The sequence below is a fragment of the Euleptes europaea genome, chromosome 16 (genome assembly GCF_029931775.1).
Source record: "Euleptes europaea isolate rEulEur1 chromosome 16, rEulEur1.hap1, whole genome shotgun sequence".
Taxonomy (NCBI): domain Eukaryota; kingdom Metazoa; phylum Chordata; class Lepidosauria; order Squamata; family Sphaerodactylidae; genus Euleptes; species Euleptes europaea.
Window position 1 is genome coordinate 44,417,535 of NC_079327.1, and position 21,943 is coordinate 44,439,477.

Below are 21,943 nucleotides of genomic sequence, written 5' to 3' on the forward strand. Positions count from 1 at the left end.
TTATTCATCATGCACTGCTACGTTCATCTGCATATTACGTTTTTATCCTACCTAAGTAGCTCAGGCTGGTGTACACAAGCCTTGTTCACACGTTATGATGAACACACATATACTCTGCATGTTCTCGCACATTCCTAGTGCTAAACAAGCTTACTGATCCTGGTTTAATTTTACACTTGAGGTGACTTTTTAATGTGCATTACCCTCTGAGAGCACCGAAGGTTATAAGTAGTGTGTTAACAACTGTACACAGAAGTTCTCCTAAATCATGTCAGCTTCTCTCAAGCAACTAGAATAACATGATCTATACACAAAACAAATAAAAAAGAAGACAGGGGCTTAATAAATCTAGGAGATCCTGCATGAACCTGCATGTGTACTTGCATTGTAAATGGGACAAACACACATGCATGAGAAACAAAGCTTTAATAATACAATAGACAATATAAAAGGGTTAAAGATACAAGAGAAACCGCTTCAGCTCATCTGGCAACAGAAGCTGGCTTATTCCGTGTTGCTGTTTGGATCCCACGCACCTCCTTATGCACAAGCGACACAACAACATCAAGGACAAGGGCCCTGGAGGAGACATGCCAAAAAAAAAAAAAAAAACCAAAACAGATATTATTGTTTTAAGATCAGTTTTCCCCAGCTGGGTACCAAGGTCAGCTTTTATTTTCTGCAGCCCGAAGCAGCTGCCTTTAAACAATACAGCTTTGAGTTTTCAGCTCTCTCGGGGCATCTGAAAGCTCGAAGGCACACTAGGCTTGGAAATTGTTACACCTGACCTTCATACTCCAGAAGTATCACTGAATGTCAAATCTGATTATTGCAGGAGGAAAAAATGGGCAGAGCAAAGCAATTAACGGCATGTGAAAATAATCGCTGGATGGAAATCGCCTCTCAAATACGATAGCCCGGTCTGAATTTTTATCACTCAAGATTTCTCCTCTCATTAGAAACTGCAGTTTCTCCCCTCTCCCACACTCTGATATAAAGCAGATGTAGAAATGCGTATGAGCAATAAGCCATCTACTCCAATCCCCATCACAACGTTCAAATCCTCAACACGGACAAGTGCAGCATGCACAACCTGGATGCACAACAGGCTCCAGCAGGGACACCCACACAACAGTGGAAACAGACAGAGATGTCAAAAGTGATTCTTGTGAGTCACATGTTGCTGGGAAAGGCTAAACTCTGCTCTTGGGACACTATTCGACGTGACCAGGGGGAACGGCCTGGCACTATCGTACATAGGGTTGCCAACTGCCAGGTAGTAGCAGGAGATCTCCTGCTAATTCAACTGATCTCCAGCCGATAGAGATCAGATCACCTGGAGAAAAATGGCCACTGTGGCGATTGAACTCTATGGCATTGAAGCCCCTCCCCTCCCCAAACCCCACCCTCCTCAGGCTCCACCCTCAAAATCTCCCGCTGGTGGCAAAGAGGGACCTGGCAACCCTAATCGTACATTACAGGAAGAACCCTCGTGTGAACACAGCATGCCCTTCCAATCTTCTCAAGGGATTTTATAATAATCACACTTAGCATTTATACAGCAAATTTCAAGCCACCTTGAACCATGAGGAAAGGCGGGGTATAAGTGTTTTAATAAATAAATAAGCATCCAAAGTGTCCAGCAAACATTAGCTCAATAATTCTAGCTGTGACTCCGTGTCGGCCTATTCCCTAAGAGTGTATACAGCAAAATATATGTGGAGACACAAGGAGCAGCTATTTGCTTGTATGGCTTTTCTTGGATAGCAAACACAGAAACCAAAACTGCAATGATGAAGTTGAAAAGCTCATTATCATTGAAGCTGAACTGGGCACCAGTGTTCATAACCCCCATACAGCTCTGATTAGCAGCCGTATTATTTTTCTCCTGCAAACTGTGGGATGAATGCGAAGTATTTTACAATGCCTGTTAACAAAAGATGGCTAACGGGGCTTTGACATTTTTTTTCTCCATTGAGGTTTGTGTTTGAGGCCTTCAGGACATTTCATAATCTAACAACAATTCCAAAGGTAGGCTAAACAGTGTCTTTTATTTAAGCTTCTGAGATGAAATGTTCCCACGCCACTAAAACAATGCTGGCTAAAATAATCTATAGCAGTATAACAGGCTTATGTAGCAAATCTTTGGCATGTACACTAGCACTGGTGGGGATCTCATAGACTCTAGCATACTTCATAATGTACACTAATGATCATACGTGTCTGCGTCAGCTCTTTTACATACTTCAATTCTGAAAAAAAGAGAGAGGTTAACGGGCACCTTCTCTCTGCAGAAATATCTGTGCTACGGTACTGTTTGGTGGAACCAGCTCTGCTGGCTTTTTGCCTTGGCCATTCAAAGCACTCGGGTCCGCTCCAAAGTCAATGAGCAAATGCACCAGCTCAGCGCTGGCATTTTGAGCAGCTGCGTGAAGAGGGGACTCCAGACCTTTCCCGTCATTTGCACTTGCTCCTGAAAAAACAAAAAGAGAAGGAAAAACAGTAAAAGCAGAAAGCAACTAGAGCCGCCCATTTCGTTCATTGTTTGCAGTCCACTTGAACTATCTTCTTCAGCTGAAGGACCACACAATCACCTCCTAAGGAAATACTTCAATTATTTTTCATTTAATTTAAAGTGGCTTCAAGTTCGTTAATGTACCAAAGCTTGTAGACAAGGGATCTTGTGAACTGTAGCTGTGTGAAGGAATTAAAGGATGCAAACAAAGAAATCCCCACACAGTACCACAGCACAGCACCACGGCCAGGGATTTTTTTCAGGAGTTCATGTCAGACCAGTGTTTCCCAACCTGTGGGTCAAGACCCAAACGTGGGTGATGAAGCCTCTGAAAGTAGGTCAAGGGCCAACCCTGCTGGCCACCCCTGCCCCCTTTCCATGGCTCTCTTTTGGATTTTGGAAACCAAGATCCGACCCTGGAAACAGTATCTCCCATGTCATACATTAGTTGGCATTTTTTCTTCACTGCATAGATGTATGGATCACGTAAAACGTGTCCTGATGGTTCTTGTAGGTTATCCAGGCTGTGTGACCGTGGTCTTGGTATTTTCTTTCCTGACGTTTCGCCAGCAGGAAAGAAAATACCAAGACCATGGTCACACAGCCCGGATAACCTACAAGAACCAATGAACTCTGACCGTGAAAGCCTTTGACAATATTTCGTATCCTGATGGTTGCTAGACTGAGTTTCTTAGAAACTTAGGGGGGATTAGATAAAGTAATGGAGAAGGGGGGGGGGGGTCAGAGGCTGGAATCTTAACCTCCAAAGGCAAAGGCTGTGTATGGGGGAATGCCACTTGTTTGGGGTTCATACTGGGGCAGCTGAACCCTTTGTGTGATGTTTGCTGGTTTCTCAAAAACACCTGGTTAACCACTGTAGAAAATGGAATGTTGAACTAGATGAGTGTAAATGTCATCGTTTGCCTAGGGCATCTAAAATCTGGATGGGTCACCATACCAAATAAATTCAGACTTGGGGGTCACCATACCAAAAAGGTTGGGAACCACTGAGTTAGACCATTTTCAAGCCAATTTCCAGTTGATTTATACTCCTAGTTTTAAGCAACTGGCTTGGCCACATGGGTCGGGAGGCTGCAGTGGGGAGGGGGTGGGAGAAAAGCACTCTTCTGCTGACAGAAGAGGAAGAAGGGTGCGATGTCGTGCCTCTGCAGCTGTTAGACCATGCAGGCCCCATGACCTTAGGAATGACGTTTCCTGAGGTTGGAAAGGACTGCTTGGAGGAGGAGAACATGAGAGAGATCCAGGATCCTTGAATCCAGGGATCATGGCATCCATCCCACATGTTCAAATCTCAACTCAGTAATGAAGTTCACTGAGGTTCACTCTGCACAATAGATGAAACTGGGCTGAGGGTTACTCAAGTTTGAGTCTCACAGGCTACATTCATACATAATGCTAAATCGCAACTGAATGGCAGGCATGGGACTGAACCTTATTTGTTGGGTCCCACTATCTTGGGTAAAATGCTGAGAAACTATGGTTTGTTATGGTTTGATCAAAATTTGGTACAGCTGCCAGGGATCAGATGAAATCGGTTTATGGCCCATATCTGGCTTCAGCCTGCGAGCTGAACAGCCCCAGTTTTGAAAATGATTGGCAAAGGTTCCTAGGCCATGTCCACAAAACAATCTAATGCTGCAATACCAGAGGGCTGCATACACAGAGGACGGTCATAACATGAAACAATATAACTTTGTGTTCTTTACCTGACTCAAGCAATTTTTTGGCACAATCCACTTGCTGGTGCTCACAAGCGACATACAGTGGGGTACCGAGATGCTTGATATTGTGATCTATATTGACTCCATGGGACACAAGGGACTCCACACATTTGATATGGCCTTTAAAGGGCAGTTAAAAATAAAATTAAAATCCACTAAATCATTTAAACCTGTTAGACACCAAACAGACACTCAGCAGTTGCAAAGAATCTCTGTCTTCTTAAATGGCTTCTGTTTTATCCACCTGTTTTCACTACTCCTCACTTTCACTTTTCACTCAGTTGAGCCAAGAGGAAAGGCAAGATACAGATATTTTAATAAATAAATATAAATAAGCTCTACTGTTTGGAATTCTCTGACCATTCAATTTTCACGAATTCGTGAGCTGGAGAGAAACTGAATTTCATACAAAGATTTTTTTCTGCCACTGCCTTCTTCATAAGACATTCTTGTATAATAGACCACTGTACTAATAGTTCCTGTGAAGAGTAAGAGGATTGTGGGGTTTGGATGCAGAAAAACTAGACTAACCACATGATCAGGAAGCTCAAAAAATGGGTTAGAGCTCATACAATATGTTTGAATGTACAACAGTCCTTGCATAATGGAAAATTACCACTCACCTTTCCTCATAGGACTTGGTCTCCAAACCCCAAACCAACAAAGATGGTGAGGGGTCTGGAGACCAAGTCCTGTGAGGAAAGGTTGAAGAAGCTGGGTATGTTTAGCCTGAAGAGGAGAAGACTGAGAGGGGATATGATAACCATCTTCAAGTACTTGAAGGGATGTCATATAGACTGGGCCTGAGTTGTTTTCTGTTGCCCTAGAAGGTCGAACCAGAACCAGCAGGTTGAAATTAAATCAAAAGAGTTTCTGTCCAGACATTAGGAAGAATTTTCTAACAGTTAGAGCGGTTCCTCAGTGGAACAGGCTTCCTCAGGAGGTGGTAAGTGCTCCTTCCCTGGAGGTTCTTAAGCAGAGGCTAGATGGCCATCTGTCAGCAATGCTGATTCTGTGACCTTAGGCAGATGATGAGAGGGAGGGCATCTTGGCCATCTTCTGGGCATGGAGTAGGGGTCACTGGGGGTGTGGGGGGAGGCAGTTGTGAATTTCCTGCATTGTGCAGGGGGTTGGACTAGATGACCCTGGTGGTCCCTTCCGACTATGGTTCTGTGATTCTATGACTGTCTGCTTGTGCTAATTGAAAGTGATTGTATCTCCACTATCTTTTCCACATGGGAAAGGCATAGCACACAGCATGTCTTCTGATGGAATTCCAAAACCAAACTAAATGAAATCATGTGAAGCATCCATTGTACATTCATTTGCTCCATATACATATGGTTATTTTGTTACAAAGTACATTAAAACACAATGGGTTGCTGCAGCCATTGTGCTACTGCTTACACAAACATAACTGCACACTGGCCTTTTACGCAGGGATGTTTCCCTGCTGTCACCCCACCACCACCACCCTGACTGCTTTGGGGCTTTCTTTTGATTATGCATGCCTTTTCCGCCTGTCAGAGGTCGCCTCGCTCTCCCCATGCATTTTGCCCGCACTTTCCAGATTCTGGCTAAAACAGCATCTGGAAAACATGGGCGAAACGTGCGGGGAGATTGAGGTGACCTCTGATGAGTGGAAAAGGAGCACATAATCAAAGGGAAGCCCCGACAGTCTGCAGGGGTGACCCCTGGGAAATATCCCTGCGTAAAAAGCCTATTTCCCTTTCTGCCACAGTCCAAAGTATGAATGCATACTTATCATGTCCAGCCAGAATGAGGATTAAAAGGTAAAGGTCCCCTGTGAAAGCACCGGGTCATTCCTGACCCATAGGGTGACGTCACATCCAGACGTTTCCTAGGCAGACTTTGTTTGCGGGGTGGTTTGCCAGTGCCTTCCCCAGTCATCTTCCCTTCACCCCCAGCAAGATGGGTCCTCCTTTGACCGACCTCGGAAGGATGGAAGGCTGAGCCGACCTTGAGCCGGCTACCTGAAACCGACTTCCGTCGGGATCGAACTCAGGTCGTGAGCAGAGTTTTTGACTGCAGTACTGCAGCGTAACACTCTGCACCACGGGGCTCCTAGAACGAGGATTACAGAACATAAAAGCTGCATTAAATCTGTCAAGACCTCAGCCCCACTTGTGAAATATATCTCAGCAGCAAAACATTTTGAGAGGAACCTCCGGTTTTGGATCATTGGGAAAATTCCAGCCCCAGGACTACAGCTCTACTTAAGAGGAGAGGGGCCTTTTAGATTTTTAGTGTAAAGACCATGGCTCCTACAGGTTTAAATGAGGAGTTGGAGTGGGTAGGAACACTTTAATATTCAATTCAATTCAATAACCTTTAATAGGCATAGTACAAAAAACAGCTCATACAGATGCTCATGAATGAGAACAATTCACACAAATCCCTGCTGAACAAACCAGGGCCCCTACAGAGTATACAATACAATTAAGTGTAAAATACATAAAATGTACCATATTTTGGGGTTAAAGAAAAGGTTGTAATAAAGGATTAAAATAATCTAGCCATCCAGCCAGACTGTGATATAATAAACAATGATGATCATGATCATTGCCCAAATTCTAGATAAACCACATCACAGCAGCAACTTAAAATATTAGGCAGGCTTCATAGATCCCCTTCTCAGTAACATTACCAAAATTTTTGCAACCGAGGCAGTTGTTTCAGGCTTGACATCGGACAGTAGAGCAGTTAACATTCGGCTTTTATTATTGACTAACTCAGTATCAAGCACATCTAGTAAACAGTCATTACTTTAATATCTCTGTGGTCCTACATCTAGGTTTTTGTAATTGTTTGCCATTATATAACTACTGGATTTTTACGCTGAAGAATATTGCTTTAAAGTATTGGTGTGATGATCTCCAGCTACCACAGGTGTTTGCACTGAGATCATTAAAAGTCCTTTATCTATCCATTGTTGTCTTAGTGTTTTGGCTACACTTGTTATTCAGCAGGAAAAGAATGTGACTGCATATTTCTGGAGTCAGGACTGGTTTGTATGATTTTTTAAAAACTATATTTATTTGTGTATAAACACTTTTCAGTTATTTTTTGTAATCATTTGTAGGGTATTATAGCCTAAAAGCTTTTTCCTGTGGAAGCAATCTGCTTCCAGGATTGCTTCCAGGATACTATAGCAGAATTTTTTTTCCCCCTGTGGAAGCAATTCACTATATTTACATTACTTCCAAGATGAAGGGAGAAGAAAGAAGGAAGAGCTTATGCAACATAAACCGGTTTTAGATGTGTTGGATCCCACTTAGTGGGCTGAATCCCACTTTAAGGGTCCAGCAGGAACATCTTTTATGCATTATTATTTTTTCCTTATTTCATCAGCAACACTCCTGACAGCATGAAGTAAGGATACACCGACTGGCAGATCTACCTCTCTTAGCAGCTTCATGGATAGGTGATGCCAAATCACACACTGCATGCGGGCTGGCTCCATGTTGTAGTAACAAGTTCAAGCACTCTTTGCTGCCACTGACACAAGCATTGAATAAAGGCGTGTTCCAGTCTATAGTAGCTCCATTTACCTGAAAGGAATAGAATCAGCAATGTAATGGACTTTTTTTCCCAGCAGTAGAATTTGTTTATAACATGGGGTGGACAGGTAGTCATGTGTTATGGTACCCCAACAGGCCCTAAGCAATCCTGGGACACCCCGCATCGTGTACAGGAATGGAGCAAGTGTGCAAAGGATGGGTCACTGCTGTGTAGCCAGAGGTCTCATGGCATCCATCTTGTTTGTGCCAAGCTAAAAGATGCTGACCGGGCTGAGCTAGCAATGTGTGCCATACCCTCCCCGGAAAGGAATGTTGCAGTTTCTCCAAGAAGACAAAAGAAGACCAAGATAATACGTTTGCATTTCTTTATCCTTCCTGTAGTAGAACATAAGCATCCTGCCAGACTTTTTCAGCCCTTTTCTGATGGACTTAATTCCATCTTGTCTTCAGCCAAGCCCCTCGATGACTCACCTTCTGGACCCCACCTTAATTTCCAAGTCTATCACTCAGCACTTGGATTCTTAATCCCAAGTGTTCAGCCATCATTTTATGATGTTCTTATTCTCTGCACCCGATTAATCCTATCGCTAGAAATCAAACCTTTTGTCACTAGCAATGTCCAGACATTGCCAGTCGTAGCCTCCAGCTACATTTAGGGATATAGATATAGCCCCATTGGCCACAGTAGCTGGCTGCCATTTTCCCCTTGTACACAAAATGTTAGCCCTGCACTTGACGTGCAGTTCCTTTTCCCTTTCCCCCCTTGCAGCTGTCAGTCTGGACCTCACTCTTCAGGAAGGTAACTATAAACCCGTTGGGACCCTCAACCTTTATTTTCTGTGTGTGTTGGGAATTGTGTGTGTGTAACTAATCTGATTACTTTTAATAAAACCCTTAAAACTTTTAAACGTTTCGTTATTGGGCTTCTTCCATTTGGTTTGCTCACCTGGAGCAGAATTGGTTAAAAGACCCCCATGCCAGCCTCTTGCATAGCTCTATGTAGTCTCCAGCTAATTTCTCCCTGTGCTTGGCGTAACATGCTCTGAGATTATACAGCCATGGAAATAATTAAACTGCATGCCTTTCTCAGGGCCTTTTATTATCCAATATGAAAATACTATTATTCAACATAAAATCCAGATGTTTTACCTACTAATCTGAAACATGGCATGAAAATCTATTTTCTAAGCAGTACTATTTGGACCAATTACATAAAAGTTGGATGGATAATGGTTATGGAAGGTCAAATTGGGGACAGGAAATCTCTGATCCAAGTTTTGCATTCCCAAACATATATGCAGTTAATCCTTTTCCTGATTTAGATTCACTAAAAAATTCAAGATCTTTCCTTATTGGTTTGGTGCAAATCAGCTATGTATTCTGGAAGTTATGTGGCTTCAAAGTTCACATTCTAATAAGTGATGAAAGTCCTGGGAAGTTAAGGAACATGTCTGAAGCTAGGGTAAAGTACTGGCAAATGTAGCATATCTGGCTGTCAGGTTTAACGTTTCAGGGTAGAGTCATAAGAAAATTTGACAATTAAAAAAATTGGCTGCTGAAACTCTAAGAAGAAGTCAGGGACTTATAGCAAACAAGCAACAGATTTATTGAAGCATAAGCTTTTGGGGAGCAGAAGCTTATACTTTATTAAACCTGTTGGTCCTTAAGCTTCCACAAGACTCCTCCTAAACTAAATTATAAGAGTTTTGGTTAATGAAACAAATGCAAACCTGCTACCACATGGGTTTTAAATTTAAGACAGGACAGAACGTAGGCCCATATATTCAGTCCTAGTGCTCAACCTTGAGAGTCTGAAATAATAGAGTCCTAGTATAAGCAAAATTAATTTTGTTCCCTTTTAACCAACCATCTCTCTTTGTGAAAGTGAATTGCTGGTCCCAGTGAACTGCAATACCACAGATAATACGGGCAGTTCTAGAATATTTATTTCAATTCGGGATCTAACTGATTTCCCAGTTGGGGATCAGAAAAGAAATTTCTGCAGCCAAAAGAGGCTAGCAATGCTGAGAAAGAGGGGTTGGACTGACATGGCTCACTTTTTTGAGATATCAAAGCACCATCTTGCAAGGTGCTTCTTGTTTCCCCATAATATTTTGTAAGGTGATTTCAAATCAACTGTATTAACTTTTGATTGTGTGAATCTTTCAGGGTCTTTGAGTACACTAGTTGTAGTGGAGTTAATCAACCCTTGTTGAGGGTGAATAAACTGAGAAAGTCTATGTAGCCTTTAGAGACTATTTTACTGAGCATAAACTGACATTATATTTCCACATGAAACAAAATCAAATACATGTGTTAATACTCACATGGGCCCCATGTTTTAATAGGACACTGGCGCAAGCAGAATGTCCCCCTAAACAGGCTTCATGAAGAGGCGACACATGATCAGCGGTCAGAAGGTTCACGCTGATCCCCTATATAAAAACAGAAATTAAAATTAAAAACTTATTCCTGAAACACATTGAAAATCTAAATAGCTGATGTTGTCACAGCCTCGTACCTACCACTGTACCAAGGCAACCTCATAATCAGTGTTCTAGTAGTACAAGCACTACTGAAGTGACTGGTGTCTGAGACACCTTTTGGTTCCCCCAAAGCTCATTCCAGAGAAAGAGAACGGAGACCCACATATTCACTGCAGGGAGAAGGAATGTTCTCCCATAGACCACGCCTTGGGAATTACAGGAACTGCATGTATTCCACTGTGGGCTGTGATATAAAATGGGCCAAAGGTCTCTAGTTGTGCTTTTTCTTCTCGCTAACCCTCAATTTTTATTAAATTTAAAATAAAAAAAAAGAGAGAGAGACAACAGCTAATATTTTGTTTTATTTTACTTTAGGGTATTTTTAAATGCTTCTTTTCTGGAAATATCTGTTTAATAGAAGCAAGGCTTCTGACTGAAAGAGAACCAAAACTCACTGCCCCCTCCCAAGCTCAGGCAGCAGCTGGCCAACTTGGTGACCGCCCCCCACCCCCTTCCGGGGCTCAGCCAGCAGCCAGCTCGGTGGTCACCACACGCCTGTCCCCTTCAGGGCTCAGGCAGTAGCTGTCCAACTTCATGGCCAGCACACACATGCACCCCTTCCAGGTTCCATCCAGCTCAGCAGCCCCAACACGCCCTTCCCATTCTGGGGCCCAGGGCAAAAGTCCAAGATGGGGCCCGAGAATCAGTCCCATCCCCTACCAGGTCCACCCCAGGCCTGAGCCAGAGGGCTCAGAGGGGTGGACCTGGTGTCAAGAGTCATGCCAAGAAGCATGCCAAGAAGCACGTCAAGAGTCCCACCAAGGGTCATACCAAGAGTCATGCTTATTTCTGTTCAAGTATATCTAGTGGGTTTGTTTCTCTGGAATGGTCAAGCTGTCTGGAGTCATGCTGACCAGACAGGCTCTTGACATGAGTTAGGCCCATTCCTGTTCATAAGTTATCCTTTGGTTTTATTTCTCTGAACTGTTCAAGCTGTTCCTCCTCCTTTCCTTCCCCCCTGCTCTGACCTTGAGTCTCTAGCAGGCAACTTCAGTATTATGGCTTGCTCACTCCCTGCTTCCTACCAGGCACTGTTATCTCTTAATTTCCAGGCCGCTTGGCTTTGCACCTGGGATGACTCCATGCTTAAAGTTATGCTTTGTAGTTTGGTTTGCCATTAGCAGCTTTGAACCTGTGGATTGCTTATGCTGTATCTGCGGCTCCTGAATAAACGTTTACCTGCTTGAGACCTGCCTGTCTGAGAGAGTGACTTTTTGGGATTGCCGAGGTTGGCTGGAGAACCTCACACCTGGTAGGGGATGGGACTGATTCTTGGGCCCCATCTTGGACTTTTGCCCTGGGCCCCAGAATGACTAAAACTGCCCTGGGGGAAACATACGATGGCTCAATTGAGTACTGATTCAAGGAAACTGAAAGGATATTTCCACCTCCTCCGTTCCAAGTTTTTCCTGAACTTATAACAAGGTTTCTCTGTCACACTATCTTTCTTCAGAGGTTCTGTTACTTGTTTTCTTCGAGGTCAAAGCACATCTGCCTTGCTACCTCACCGGACAAAATGGAGTGCGCCTTCAGCAAAAGGCCCAATGAACACGGCACATGGACTGTTTATCTCCCTAACAGAGCCATACCTGATTGATGAGTTTCTTTAGAGTGAGCAAACACCCATGGATGGAAGCATCATGTAAAGGAGACCAGTCAGAAGCCAAATCTGCGTAAAGAGAAGAAAAACAAGGTTGGGGAGGGAGGATATAATTAAATCAGGTTATCTACCCTTAGAGAGAAGCTTCGCACATCTCATGCCTTCTAACGGATTTTTAAAGGTTACAGATATCCGGGTGCTCAAATGGGATGACTTCATTTCTGCTTCAATAAAAAAGCAATTGCATCCTACTACCTGGCTGGCTACCTTATCTTTAGCCAATTTAATTCAAGAAATGTTCCCCAAACATCACACATTAGGGAGCCGGAACAGCCTGCTCACATCTCCGTGCCTTTTGCCCTGCTGCTCTCACTTACCTGAGACAGCCACACCCTCCATTAATCAAGTCACTTTTCTTTACTGTTGATAGCAGAGGAATTTTCCTCACAGACACTAACATGCAAAAGTCCTGTCCAACTCTTTCAAGTCCTATTGATTCTAATGGAAAAGATGAATGCATGCTTTATTTTTTTAAAAACTGTAATAAGTGGAATTTAAAAATACGTAACTTTGGCAGGATTGCATCCACAGTTTGAGTTTGAGTGCAAACAAGCATGCACACACGCACAGGTGACCCAGCTGGGGAGACTGTACACATGGGAGAATGTGGGAACAAGTTTCAGACGCTGAACCTCGTTCCTTCCAACGTCAAATTAGAATTTTGAACATGAACCCGATCCCAGGCATACAAACACCCAACGAACAGACCCACTTACATAAGCTGTCCACCGCAGCTAAATAAACAAAGCCTTCTTATGGTTTACGTAGGGCACAGCTCATACTCAAGATCTGTACCCAATGTGCCCATGCAGGTCTGAGGTTTTACCATGGAGTTTCTGGTGATGCCTACAGCTATCCACTGACACCTCCAGCTCATACTCAAGATCTGCACCCAATGAAGGGGAACATGCAGGTCTGAGGTTTTACCATAGAGTTTCTGGCAATGTCTAGAGCACTGGTTTCCAACCAGGGGTCCATGGACCCCCAGGGGTCCGCGAGAACTAAATTAAGGTCCGCAAAACAAAGTTCTAAACCCATAATAAATTAATATTTTCAATTAAAAGTTCTCTATTATAAATATATATATATATATATATATATATATATATATATATATATATATATATATATATATATATATATATTCAAATATTATTCTAAGTTTAATGTTTAACTAACACTTATGATTAAAGTTTATTTTCAACTTCTCGGAATTTTTATTTTGAACCTTGGGGTCCCTGCACCGAACAAAAAAGTCCTAGTGGTCCCTGGTCAAAAAAAGGTTGGGAACCACTGGTCTAGAGCTAGCCGTTGTCACCTCCAGTTTTTCCCCAGAGGTGATGTCGTCATTCCAGCGATGTTGGCAGTTTTTTAAAACTCTCTCTCTCACACACACACACACACACTGCTGCAAGAGGTAGCAGGCAACAGGACCTCAGGGTGGGGAATTCCCCACCCCCATGGGGGGGGGAGTGGTTGACATCTCTACCTCCAAAGCAAGAATTTTTTCCAGGGGCACTGACCTCTGTGGTATGGAGATCGGTTGTAATTCTGGGAGATCTCCAGTTTGACCTGAAAGTAGGCAACCCTAAGCAAACCAGGTTAGGTTTATACTTTGTTATGAAAATTAGGTGAAGATTCATACCTCTGGAGCTGCCTTGAAGCAGCAGTTGAACCCGCTGTTTCAAACAAGTTCTTACTTGCTAACAAAGGAGAAGTGGAGGACAACTACAAAGGCCTGCAAAAAATCATAAACCTCCATGCTCAAAATAAGCTTCTGGCCTATGATTCAGTTTAGCAATTGTTAAAGCATATTATAGAAACTTTTCGACTACCTTTTCTTTTCAGTTCTAACAAGTTTCCTGTCTGAAATCGGCACATAGGTTGGTTAGAATTTCACTACTCTCCTACTGAAGCATTGAAGAAACCTGAAATGAACTGATTAAGCAAAACAAACAAGGGAGGGACAATTTTAAAAGGAAATGTGCAGAACTGAAAACGTAACTGCAACCATATGCACATGGCAAGGCAGATTTCACAAGAGCAAGCGTCCTTTCCGTCTATTAGCAAGGGTTGTACAGAGCTGGGAAATGTCCTCCCAAGGTTGCGTTCTGAGTTGCAGTTGTTTTCCAGAAGGCCAGACCTTCTGCTTTGCACTTGTTAATGATAGCTGCTGTTTTTATCAGAAATATATTTGTAGTGCTGTGCTTTTATAATTATATGGTAACATGCTTTAAAAGTCACAGTTTGCAATTACATTTGCTCTCTAATACCTTTTTCACAGTGAAGAGAGGTCAGACTAATATGCTTTCAGAACATTCCTAAGACAAGGTCCAGATGGTGCCTAATGTGTGGTTTTCTGCTCAATTTGATAATAAAGATGGAACATTTCACTCCTGCCTCTGTGACACAAGACTCCTTTTATCCATGCCTTGTCAGAGACAATTAACCAAACAACTAAGCAAACATAAATCAGCAGTAAGGAGTTGTTGGAAACACAGTCTCAGAACTGACAGTGTAGGGTTTTTTTTTCTTTTGTGTATTTTTTTTTTATTTATTTTTTGCTGTCAAGTCACAGCTGACTTATGGAGACCCGGTAGGGTTTTCAAGGCAAGAGACGTTTGGAGGTGGTTTGCCGTTGCCTGCCTCCACCTCACAACCCTGGCGTTCCTTGGAGGTCTCCCATCTAAATACTAGCCAGGGTCAGGGCTGAGAGTGTGTGACTGGCCCAAGGTCACCCAGCAAGCTTCCACGGCACGAATGGGGATTCAAACCTGGGTTTCCCAGATGCTAATCTGACACTTTAACCACTACACTATGCTGGGTTGGAGTCCGCCAATTTATTGCACAGTCTGGCATGCTCCTCTGTGCAAGACACGTTTGGCCCAAGGAAGAGCCTCTTCTTGCACTGGTGCAAGGCTCCTTGGGCTGGAGAAATGTGCTGGCACCAGTGGAAAAGTGTGGTAGAATTCAGCCCAATGCACTTCAATTGTCCCTGAGAAAGACATAAAAAACTGAAATATTCACTTAGCCATATGTCTTTTCTTCAACCATTTCTGTCCCACTCAATTACATTTCTTAAGATGACAGACTACTACATGATGACTGATGGACATTTCAACCATTGGTGAATCTCATCCATATGCTCAAACTTTTCTTATTAATACCTTCAAGAATTTAGTGGTCAGTTAACACATGTACAAGCTACCTTTCTCCCAAGGAGCTCAGGGAAAAACATAATGTGCTATCTTAGGGCCAAATGAGATGTGACAAGGGATCCACATGTATTTATGCATCTGTCCATCTGTTCACATCTAAAGTAGGAGGAGGGGTTTAACCTGCCCCTCACTTCACCTGCAATCTGTTGCTTTCAGCATGTTTATTTATTAATTAAAATGATAACCCACAAAAGCACCTATCACATGGCCTCCGAGGCAGATTACAACTGTGACAGTGGCTTGCCTAAGGCCCTCTTAACAAAGTCTAGTCTAGTAGCTCCAAAAGGATTAACCTGGATCTCTCACTCTTGTCTATCATACCACTGATCCTCAAGATACACCGTACTGTTTTCTGGCAACACTTCAGCATCTATACTTGCACCATGTGTTCATTCCTCTAAGTCCAAACGATTTCTTTCACTGTACTTGTACTTATTCCTTGTCATTTCATCACTGCATACTGCAATCTCATTTACCTGAAGTATATAAAAAAATTGTGGATGATAAGTCCTATAAAGTAGTCATGAAGAAGACTACCTTTATGAGAGAATTCAGACTCCAAGCCAACTTCTGTCATTTTTATGGCCTCTATTTAAATCTTTTATTTCCATCTTTATACCCAGCAGCATCAGAAAGGCTTCATAAGCATTACTGGCAATGTGTGTGTGTTATTTTAACTGATATTTATTGCTGACGATTTAGGAACTTGGTTTCTCTCTAACACCTACGATTATGTACCTTAAAACTATGCAACGCCTACACTAGGAATCATCAATTTATAAGCCCCGGGGCTATATTTGGCAATCTGAAGGCCATTATCAGGCTCCCAGTTGCCAGGCAAGAGGCAGAATGATATTAAAGGAACAACTTTATGGATATGCAACCCAGAAGGATATTAAAGGAACCACAATATGGATATGCAACCCAGGCTTGTCATTTGCACATGGGGGTGGGGGTGGGGGGTGGGAATCCCCTGCCACCAGCTCTCATTTCTACCGCTCCTGCGGCTGGCGGGAGAAAAATAATGAAAACAAATCGCTGCCATGTGTGGTGTGACATCACTTCCGGTAAAAAAACACAAAAAACCCAGATGTGACAGTAAGCTCTAGGACCTGCCAGAAAGAAGGAGAGAGGGGGAACTTGTTGATTCTTCCAGACCTCTCAGCAAAAATCCATGTTGAGGTGGCCAATAAATGCATTAAACATACAACCCACCCTGCCGTTTCCTCCTGGAGAATTGATCATAGTAGTACAAAGATCTCTGGCAATTCTGGGAGAACTCTAGACCCTACTTGGAGTTTGGCAACCCTACTTGATGATCATCGATGTTGAGAGGCAAGAACTTAGAAGTTTAGCTTCTGGCAGATGCTCACCACTACGATGGGGGCTATCAAATTCTCCCCCGGAGTATTTCCCCGTCTTACTATTCCCCACCTTCGGAGAGCTTATATGCTAGCCCGTTTTAATGTTCTCCCTTCTGCCATTCTGTTTGGGAGATATAAGAAAATCCCATACTCTGCCAGAGTGTGTAATTGTGTTATGGGAGAGATAGAAAGTACTGACCATATTCTTTTGTACTGTCCTTTTTACTGCGAAACTCGTGCTGCACTTTTAAACCCTATTTTATCAAACTAGGCTAACCAAGCTGATGACAGTAAGATGAACTTGTTGTTATCTTCCCGAAGTCCTGAGATCATCGAATCTGTAGCCATATTTTTGGATGATGTCATTAAGAGACGAGGTAAAATGATGTACAGTTGCTAGTTTTATTCTTATTGATTGTACTTAGCATGCCAATAAAAGGTACTGAAACTGACATGCTATTTTCCATGGTCAAGAATATTTATATATGAGGAAGTGGTGCTCGTGGTGTAAGCAGAAGGCAGTAGAATAGTTCATTTCAAAGTGATGTGATTTAACACTCTAAAAACTAAACATGTATGTTTTTAATGTTGAAGGGAAAATTCTTATTGATAATAGCACTGTTAGTCTATGGCTACATGAAAATGCATCGAATCATGTTCACTGACATCACAAATCATCCTCTTTTAATTTCACTGGAATTTTCAAAAGGCTTTTTTAATGCTGTGTGTTAAGTGCCGTCAAGTTGCTTCCGACTCATGGCGACCCTATGAATGAAAGTCCTCCAAAATGTCCTATCTTTGACAGCCTTGCTCAGATCTTGCAAATTGAAGGCTGTGGCTTCCTTTATTGAGTCAATCCATCTCTTGTTGGGTCTTCCTCTTTTCCTGCTGCCCTCAACTTTTCCTTTAATGCTACCCTATTTTAATATACCCTATGCAACCTTCTCAATTACTGGTACTTCAGCAAATTCAGAGTTTCTATGAGGAGGGGAGCCCTCCTGGTCTCTCCCCTGTCCACATATACCCATACACTTGGTTCTTGGGCCATGCTGTCCTAAACTAGGGTTGCCAGGTTCCTCCTCTCCTCCCGCAGGAGATTTTTGGGGCAGGGATCGCACGCGTGTGGCCGTGAGTGATGCGATCCCATCCCTTCCAGTTTACATTTGAGTAGTAAATTGTCTCCTTGTGCTGCTGTGCTTACGGAAGTAAGCCAGAAGAAGTGCTCGCAGCTGCACGTGTGATCCTTGCTGTGAGCCGGCAATTGCCCGTCATTCCAAGTCACCTGGCAACCCTATCCTAAACAGAATTATGCAAGCTGTGTTCACAAGTCATAATATAACACATGTACAATCTGTATAGAGTGTACACATGATTTTTCTTTCCATTCCATTTGTAACGTGAACATGCGTTGGCTCTTTCTTACAAACAGATGAATATTGTACATGCCGGATTTTAGGGTTGTAGGTCATGCCCTTTAGGCCTGGAGTTCTTTTGGAATTACAACTGAGCACCAAACTACAGAGATCAATTCTCCTCCTCAACTACACTGCCTCCAAATCTCCAGAAAGTTCCCAAGCCAGAGCTGGCAACCCTACATTCATTCACAGTAACATATACAGAGCTAGTCTTTGAAATTAATGAGTTTAAGGTGTAATTGTGCTTAGGATTGCATTATAAATCAATTATCACTAATCAGCAAGAGCAATTACTATATATGAAGTCAAAACATTAATGAACGTGGGATACTATTCAGTAATGCTGGTGCAACTGGTGCCACTTTGCACTGGGGTAGTTCACATCCTTTCAGAAGAAGTGGGATGATTTCGGGACCATCTGGGAAAAAAGGATGGCATCCCACCCTATTTCAAACACTGCGGGAAAGCATTCCAGCTTGCAATCAATCTCTCACTAGCTCTGTGATAAGAGTACGGTCCTAGAAAGCTGAACTGCAAGATTTTTTATGAATGGGTATGAAGATCAAGATCCTCTGTCCAACACTATGTCCAACACTATGAGGAAACATGTTTTTTGTGGGGGAGACCTTGGCCTCTGCCTTGTTTGTTGTCCCTCCAGAGCAACTGATCGGCCTCTGTGCGACACAGAATGCTGGACTAGGTGAGCCACCAATGTGATCCAGGAGGCTCTCCTTACATTCAAATTGGCTCAGATTCACTAGCCTAGTGTAGGGTTGCCGATCTCCACGTGGGCTCTGGACATCTCCCAGTATTACAACTGATCTCCACACTACAGAGATCAGTTCCCCTGGAGAAAACGGCTGCTTCCCCACCCTCCCCACCCTCCACCCCATAAATCTCCAGATATTTCCCAGAGCTGGCAACCCCACCAAATTGCAAGTTTTATAACACTGCTAACATTGTGGTTTTTGTTTGGGGTTCTAAAAATAATATTGCTGAAGGTTCAAGAAGTAGTATCTTGGGAACAACCCCTCATCCCCAATTGTGAGCTGAGACCAAAACCTAAAAAATATTATTATTTTTATTGATTATTTTTTCAAAGTTATAACCCACCCTCATCCCCAGCTAACCGTGCTCAGGGCGGGTAATGTAATGCCTTATTAACTTCATTTATGGGGAAAACATATATCCTTTCACATGTATGCATATTCACAAGCTAACATAAGATGCCATGCTCATATGTAAGAGCTTAGGCATCAGTACAACAATTAAAGACATAAATATCCGATATACTTCCTTAAAACCGTAAACATTAAAACCATTAAAATCCTAATCAGATGGCCATAATTATACCTAGGTGCCACAGCAGATAAATGTCAGCAGATCAGCCCCCACACAGGTTTCAAGAGTGGGGGCGGGATGGGGAGGCCAGTAAAAATGGATCTTCTTCTTGCTGTTGTCCACTGTTATAGGCCTGGTGGACTAGCTCCGTTTTACAGACCCTGCATATCACATTTCTGGGCCATCTTATACTTTACAACGGCAGCAGTATTTGCAGCACTTACATCCAGTGTTTTTGCAGAAACATGTAAAGTGTTAAAGGGAAGTCCCATGATGATTTGCAATCACAGTAGATCACATGCAAACCTGCTCAGGTTCCCTGGGATGTGTCCAACATGTCTCCAAGTGTTTGGAGATGTGAGCACCCCCTCACAGTTATGTCTACCTATGTAAAGGACAAATATGCCTACAGTTAAGCGATCAGCAAGTGCCATGCAGTAAGTAGCTTAACTAGCAGGGCACCGATGTGGGATGCCTGGTCCAAATCCACACTGATGGATGCTCCCATATTCCATTTGTAGGGTTGCCGACCTCCAGGTAGTAGCTGGAGATCTTCTGGTATTGCAACTGATCTTCAGCCAACAGAGATCAGTTCACCTGGAGAAAATGGCTGCTTTGGCAACTGGACTCTATGGCATTGAAATCCCTCCCCTCCCCAAACACCACCTTCCTCAGGCTCCCCCCCCCCCAAAAAAAACCTCCTGCCGGGGGCGAAAAGGGACCTGGCAACCCTATCCATTTGCTATACCCAACCTTTTTTTGACCAGGGACCACTAGGACTTTTTTTTGTTCGGTGCAGGGACCCCAAGGTTCAAAATAAAAATTCAGAGAATTTGAAAATAAACTTTAATCATAACTGTTAGTGAAACGTTAAACTTAGAATAATATCTGAATATATATTTTTATAATAGAAAACTTTTAATTGAAAATATTAATTTATTATGGGTTTATAACTTTGTTTCGCGGACCTTAATTTAGTTCTCGCGGACCCCTGGGGGTCCATGGACCCCCGGTTGGGAACCAGTGTGCTATACGGACCTACATGAAATGCGGATGCCACATCTTAAACATCCATGAGCATGCACCTGTGAAGTGAATGCTAGTTCCCCAGACTTGTGTATATGCACATTTGCCGGACATGTGTACGTGCCTGTGACATCCACACTTTACAAATATGCCGGAAGAAACTGAGCTATTCGTTTCAATAAAGGCAACATGGAAATAGGCCCAGAGATCTGTATCCTCTGTTGAAATGAACAGGACAACAACTAAGGAAAACTCTTGTGTACACATGAGATAGCCTACAGAAAGCTGTATGACACAACATTATGTGTATAAAAAGACTGGCAGGAACTGTATACTTGTCTTCATTACAGTCAGTGAAATGGGACCACTCCTGTGACCTACTTTTAGATTTAACCATCTTCTACTACAGACAAACCAATGTTCTTTCAGAATATTATATGGAAATTCCCTTACAAAAATCTCAGTGTTAACACCTTTAGCATACACAACACTGTACACATTAACTGAAGCAAAAACAGACAGCTCCCTGCCCCAAGGAATATGCAGTCTAAATGTGAATGATGTGTGTGTGGGAGGGGTGTGTGTGTGTGCAGGGGATATAATGAAAAGACAACGGCTGCAATTGCTGTGATCACAATATTTCAATATACCCTGTTATTAACAAACTTAAGTAATCTAAAACAGGATGTTTCAGTTGGTAAATTTTTAAACAACACGCACTTTTTAAAACTGAGCTGGCATATTCAGCTCACAAACCCCAGAATTATTACATCCATAATCCCACTTTCAATCACCAATATAAAAAAAAACCCTAATCATAAAAATCTTGAGCACAAACGTCAACTTTTCTACGCAGAACAACTCCTGAAATAAAAACCTTAAAGAGCATGATCCATACAGTGATAAGAATTATTGTTAAAAGGGTCAGATTTCACATCTGCAGACAACACCGTGAAATCCTACAAGTGTGAAATTGGTGGGGCGGTTTTGCTGGGACGGGTGGGATATAAGTTTAATAAAACAAATAAATAAATAAATTGGTCTACAACTCTTCCATTCGTAACGTGAAAGTCTTTCGACAGTAGTACTCACCGCCCATCAATGGATTTGATAGGTACGTTGAATGAGACTGGCTTTGCGCCTCTTGAGAATGGCTGGAGTCCACATTTCCTTCTTCCATGGCCGCAGCAACTCTGGACAGCCGGACTACTGTTATTCCACTTCGCCGCTGAGATTCATGAGAGTTCAAATTCCATCTTGGCTGTTGAAAAACCCAAGTTCCCCGAGTCATTGATTAATGAGCTGCCTGTGTGCAAGTCAAGAACATTTTGGAGGAGAGCAGGACTTCAGAGCCAGCCACAGCTTCAGAGTCTTGCAAATATTGCAAATACCTGGGCAATCCCGGTTAGCAGAACACCTCTTCATTGACTCCGTGGGGTGAAAGTACAAGAAGAGATCAGCTCACAAAACAAAAAAAAGCGAGGGCTGCAGCTGATGTCACATCCTTTCCAAAAACCATGTCCAATCCGCAAAGTCTGCCTTCTGCTTTTATAAGAAGGGAACTTCTCAGCTGC

General features: G+C 42.8%; 1 protein-coding gene across 1 annotated transcript; it reads right to left on the reverse strand.

The window, feature by feature from the left end:
- Positions 1 to 413: 413 nt before the first annotated feature.
- Positions 414 to 21,580, reverse strand: ASB9 (ankyrin repeat and SOCS box containing 9). The gene is made up of 7 exons (XM_056861703.1): positions 21,462 to 21,580; positions 11,935 to 12,014; positions 10,127 to 10,234; positions 7,679 to 7,829; positions 4,243 to 4,377; positions 2,282 to 2,473; positions 414 to 579 (listed from the first exon to the last, which is right to left on the reverse strand). The coding sequence occupies exons 1-7, from the start codon at positions 21,547 to 21,549 to the stop codon at positions 455 to 457; spliced, it is 879 nt and encodes a 292-aa protein (XP_056717681.1). The 5' UTR covers positions 21,550 to 21,580; the 3' UTR covers positions 414 to 454.
- Positions 21,581 to 21,943: the final 363 nt, after the last annotated feature.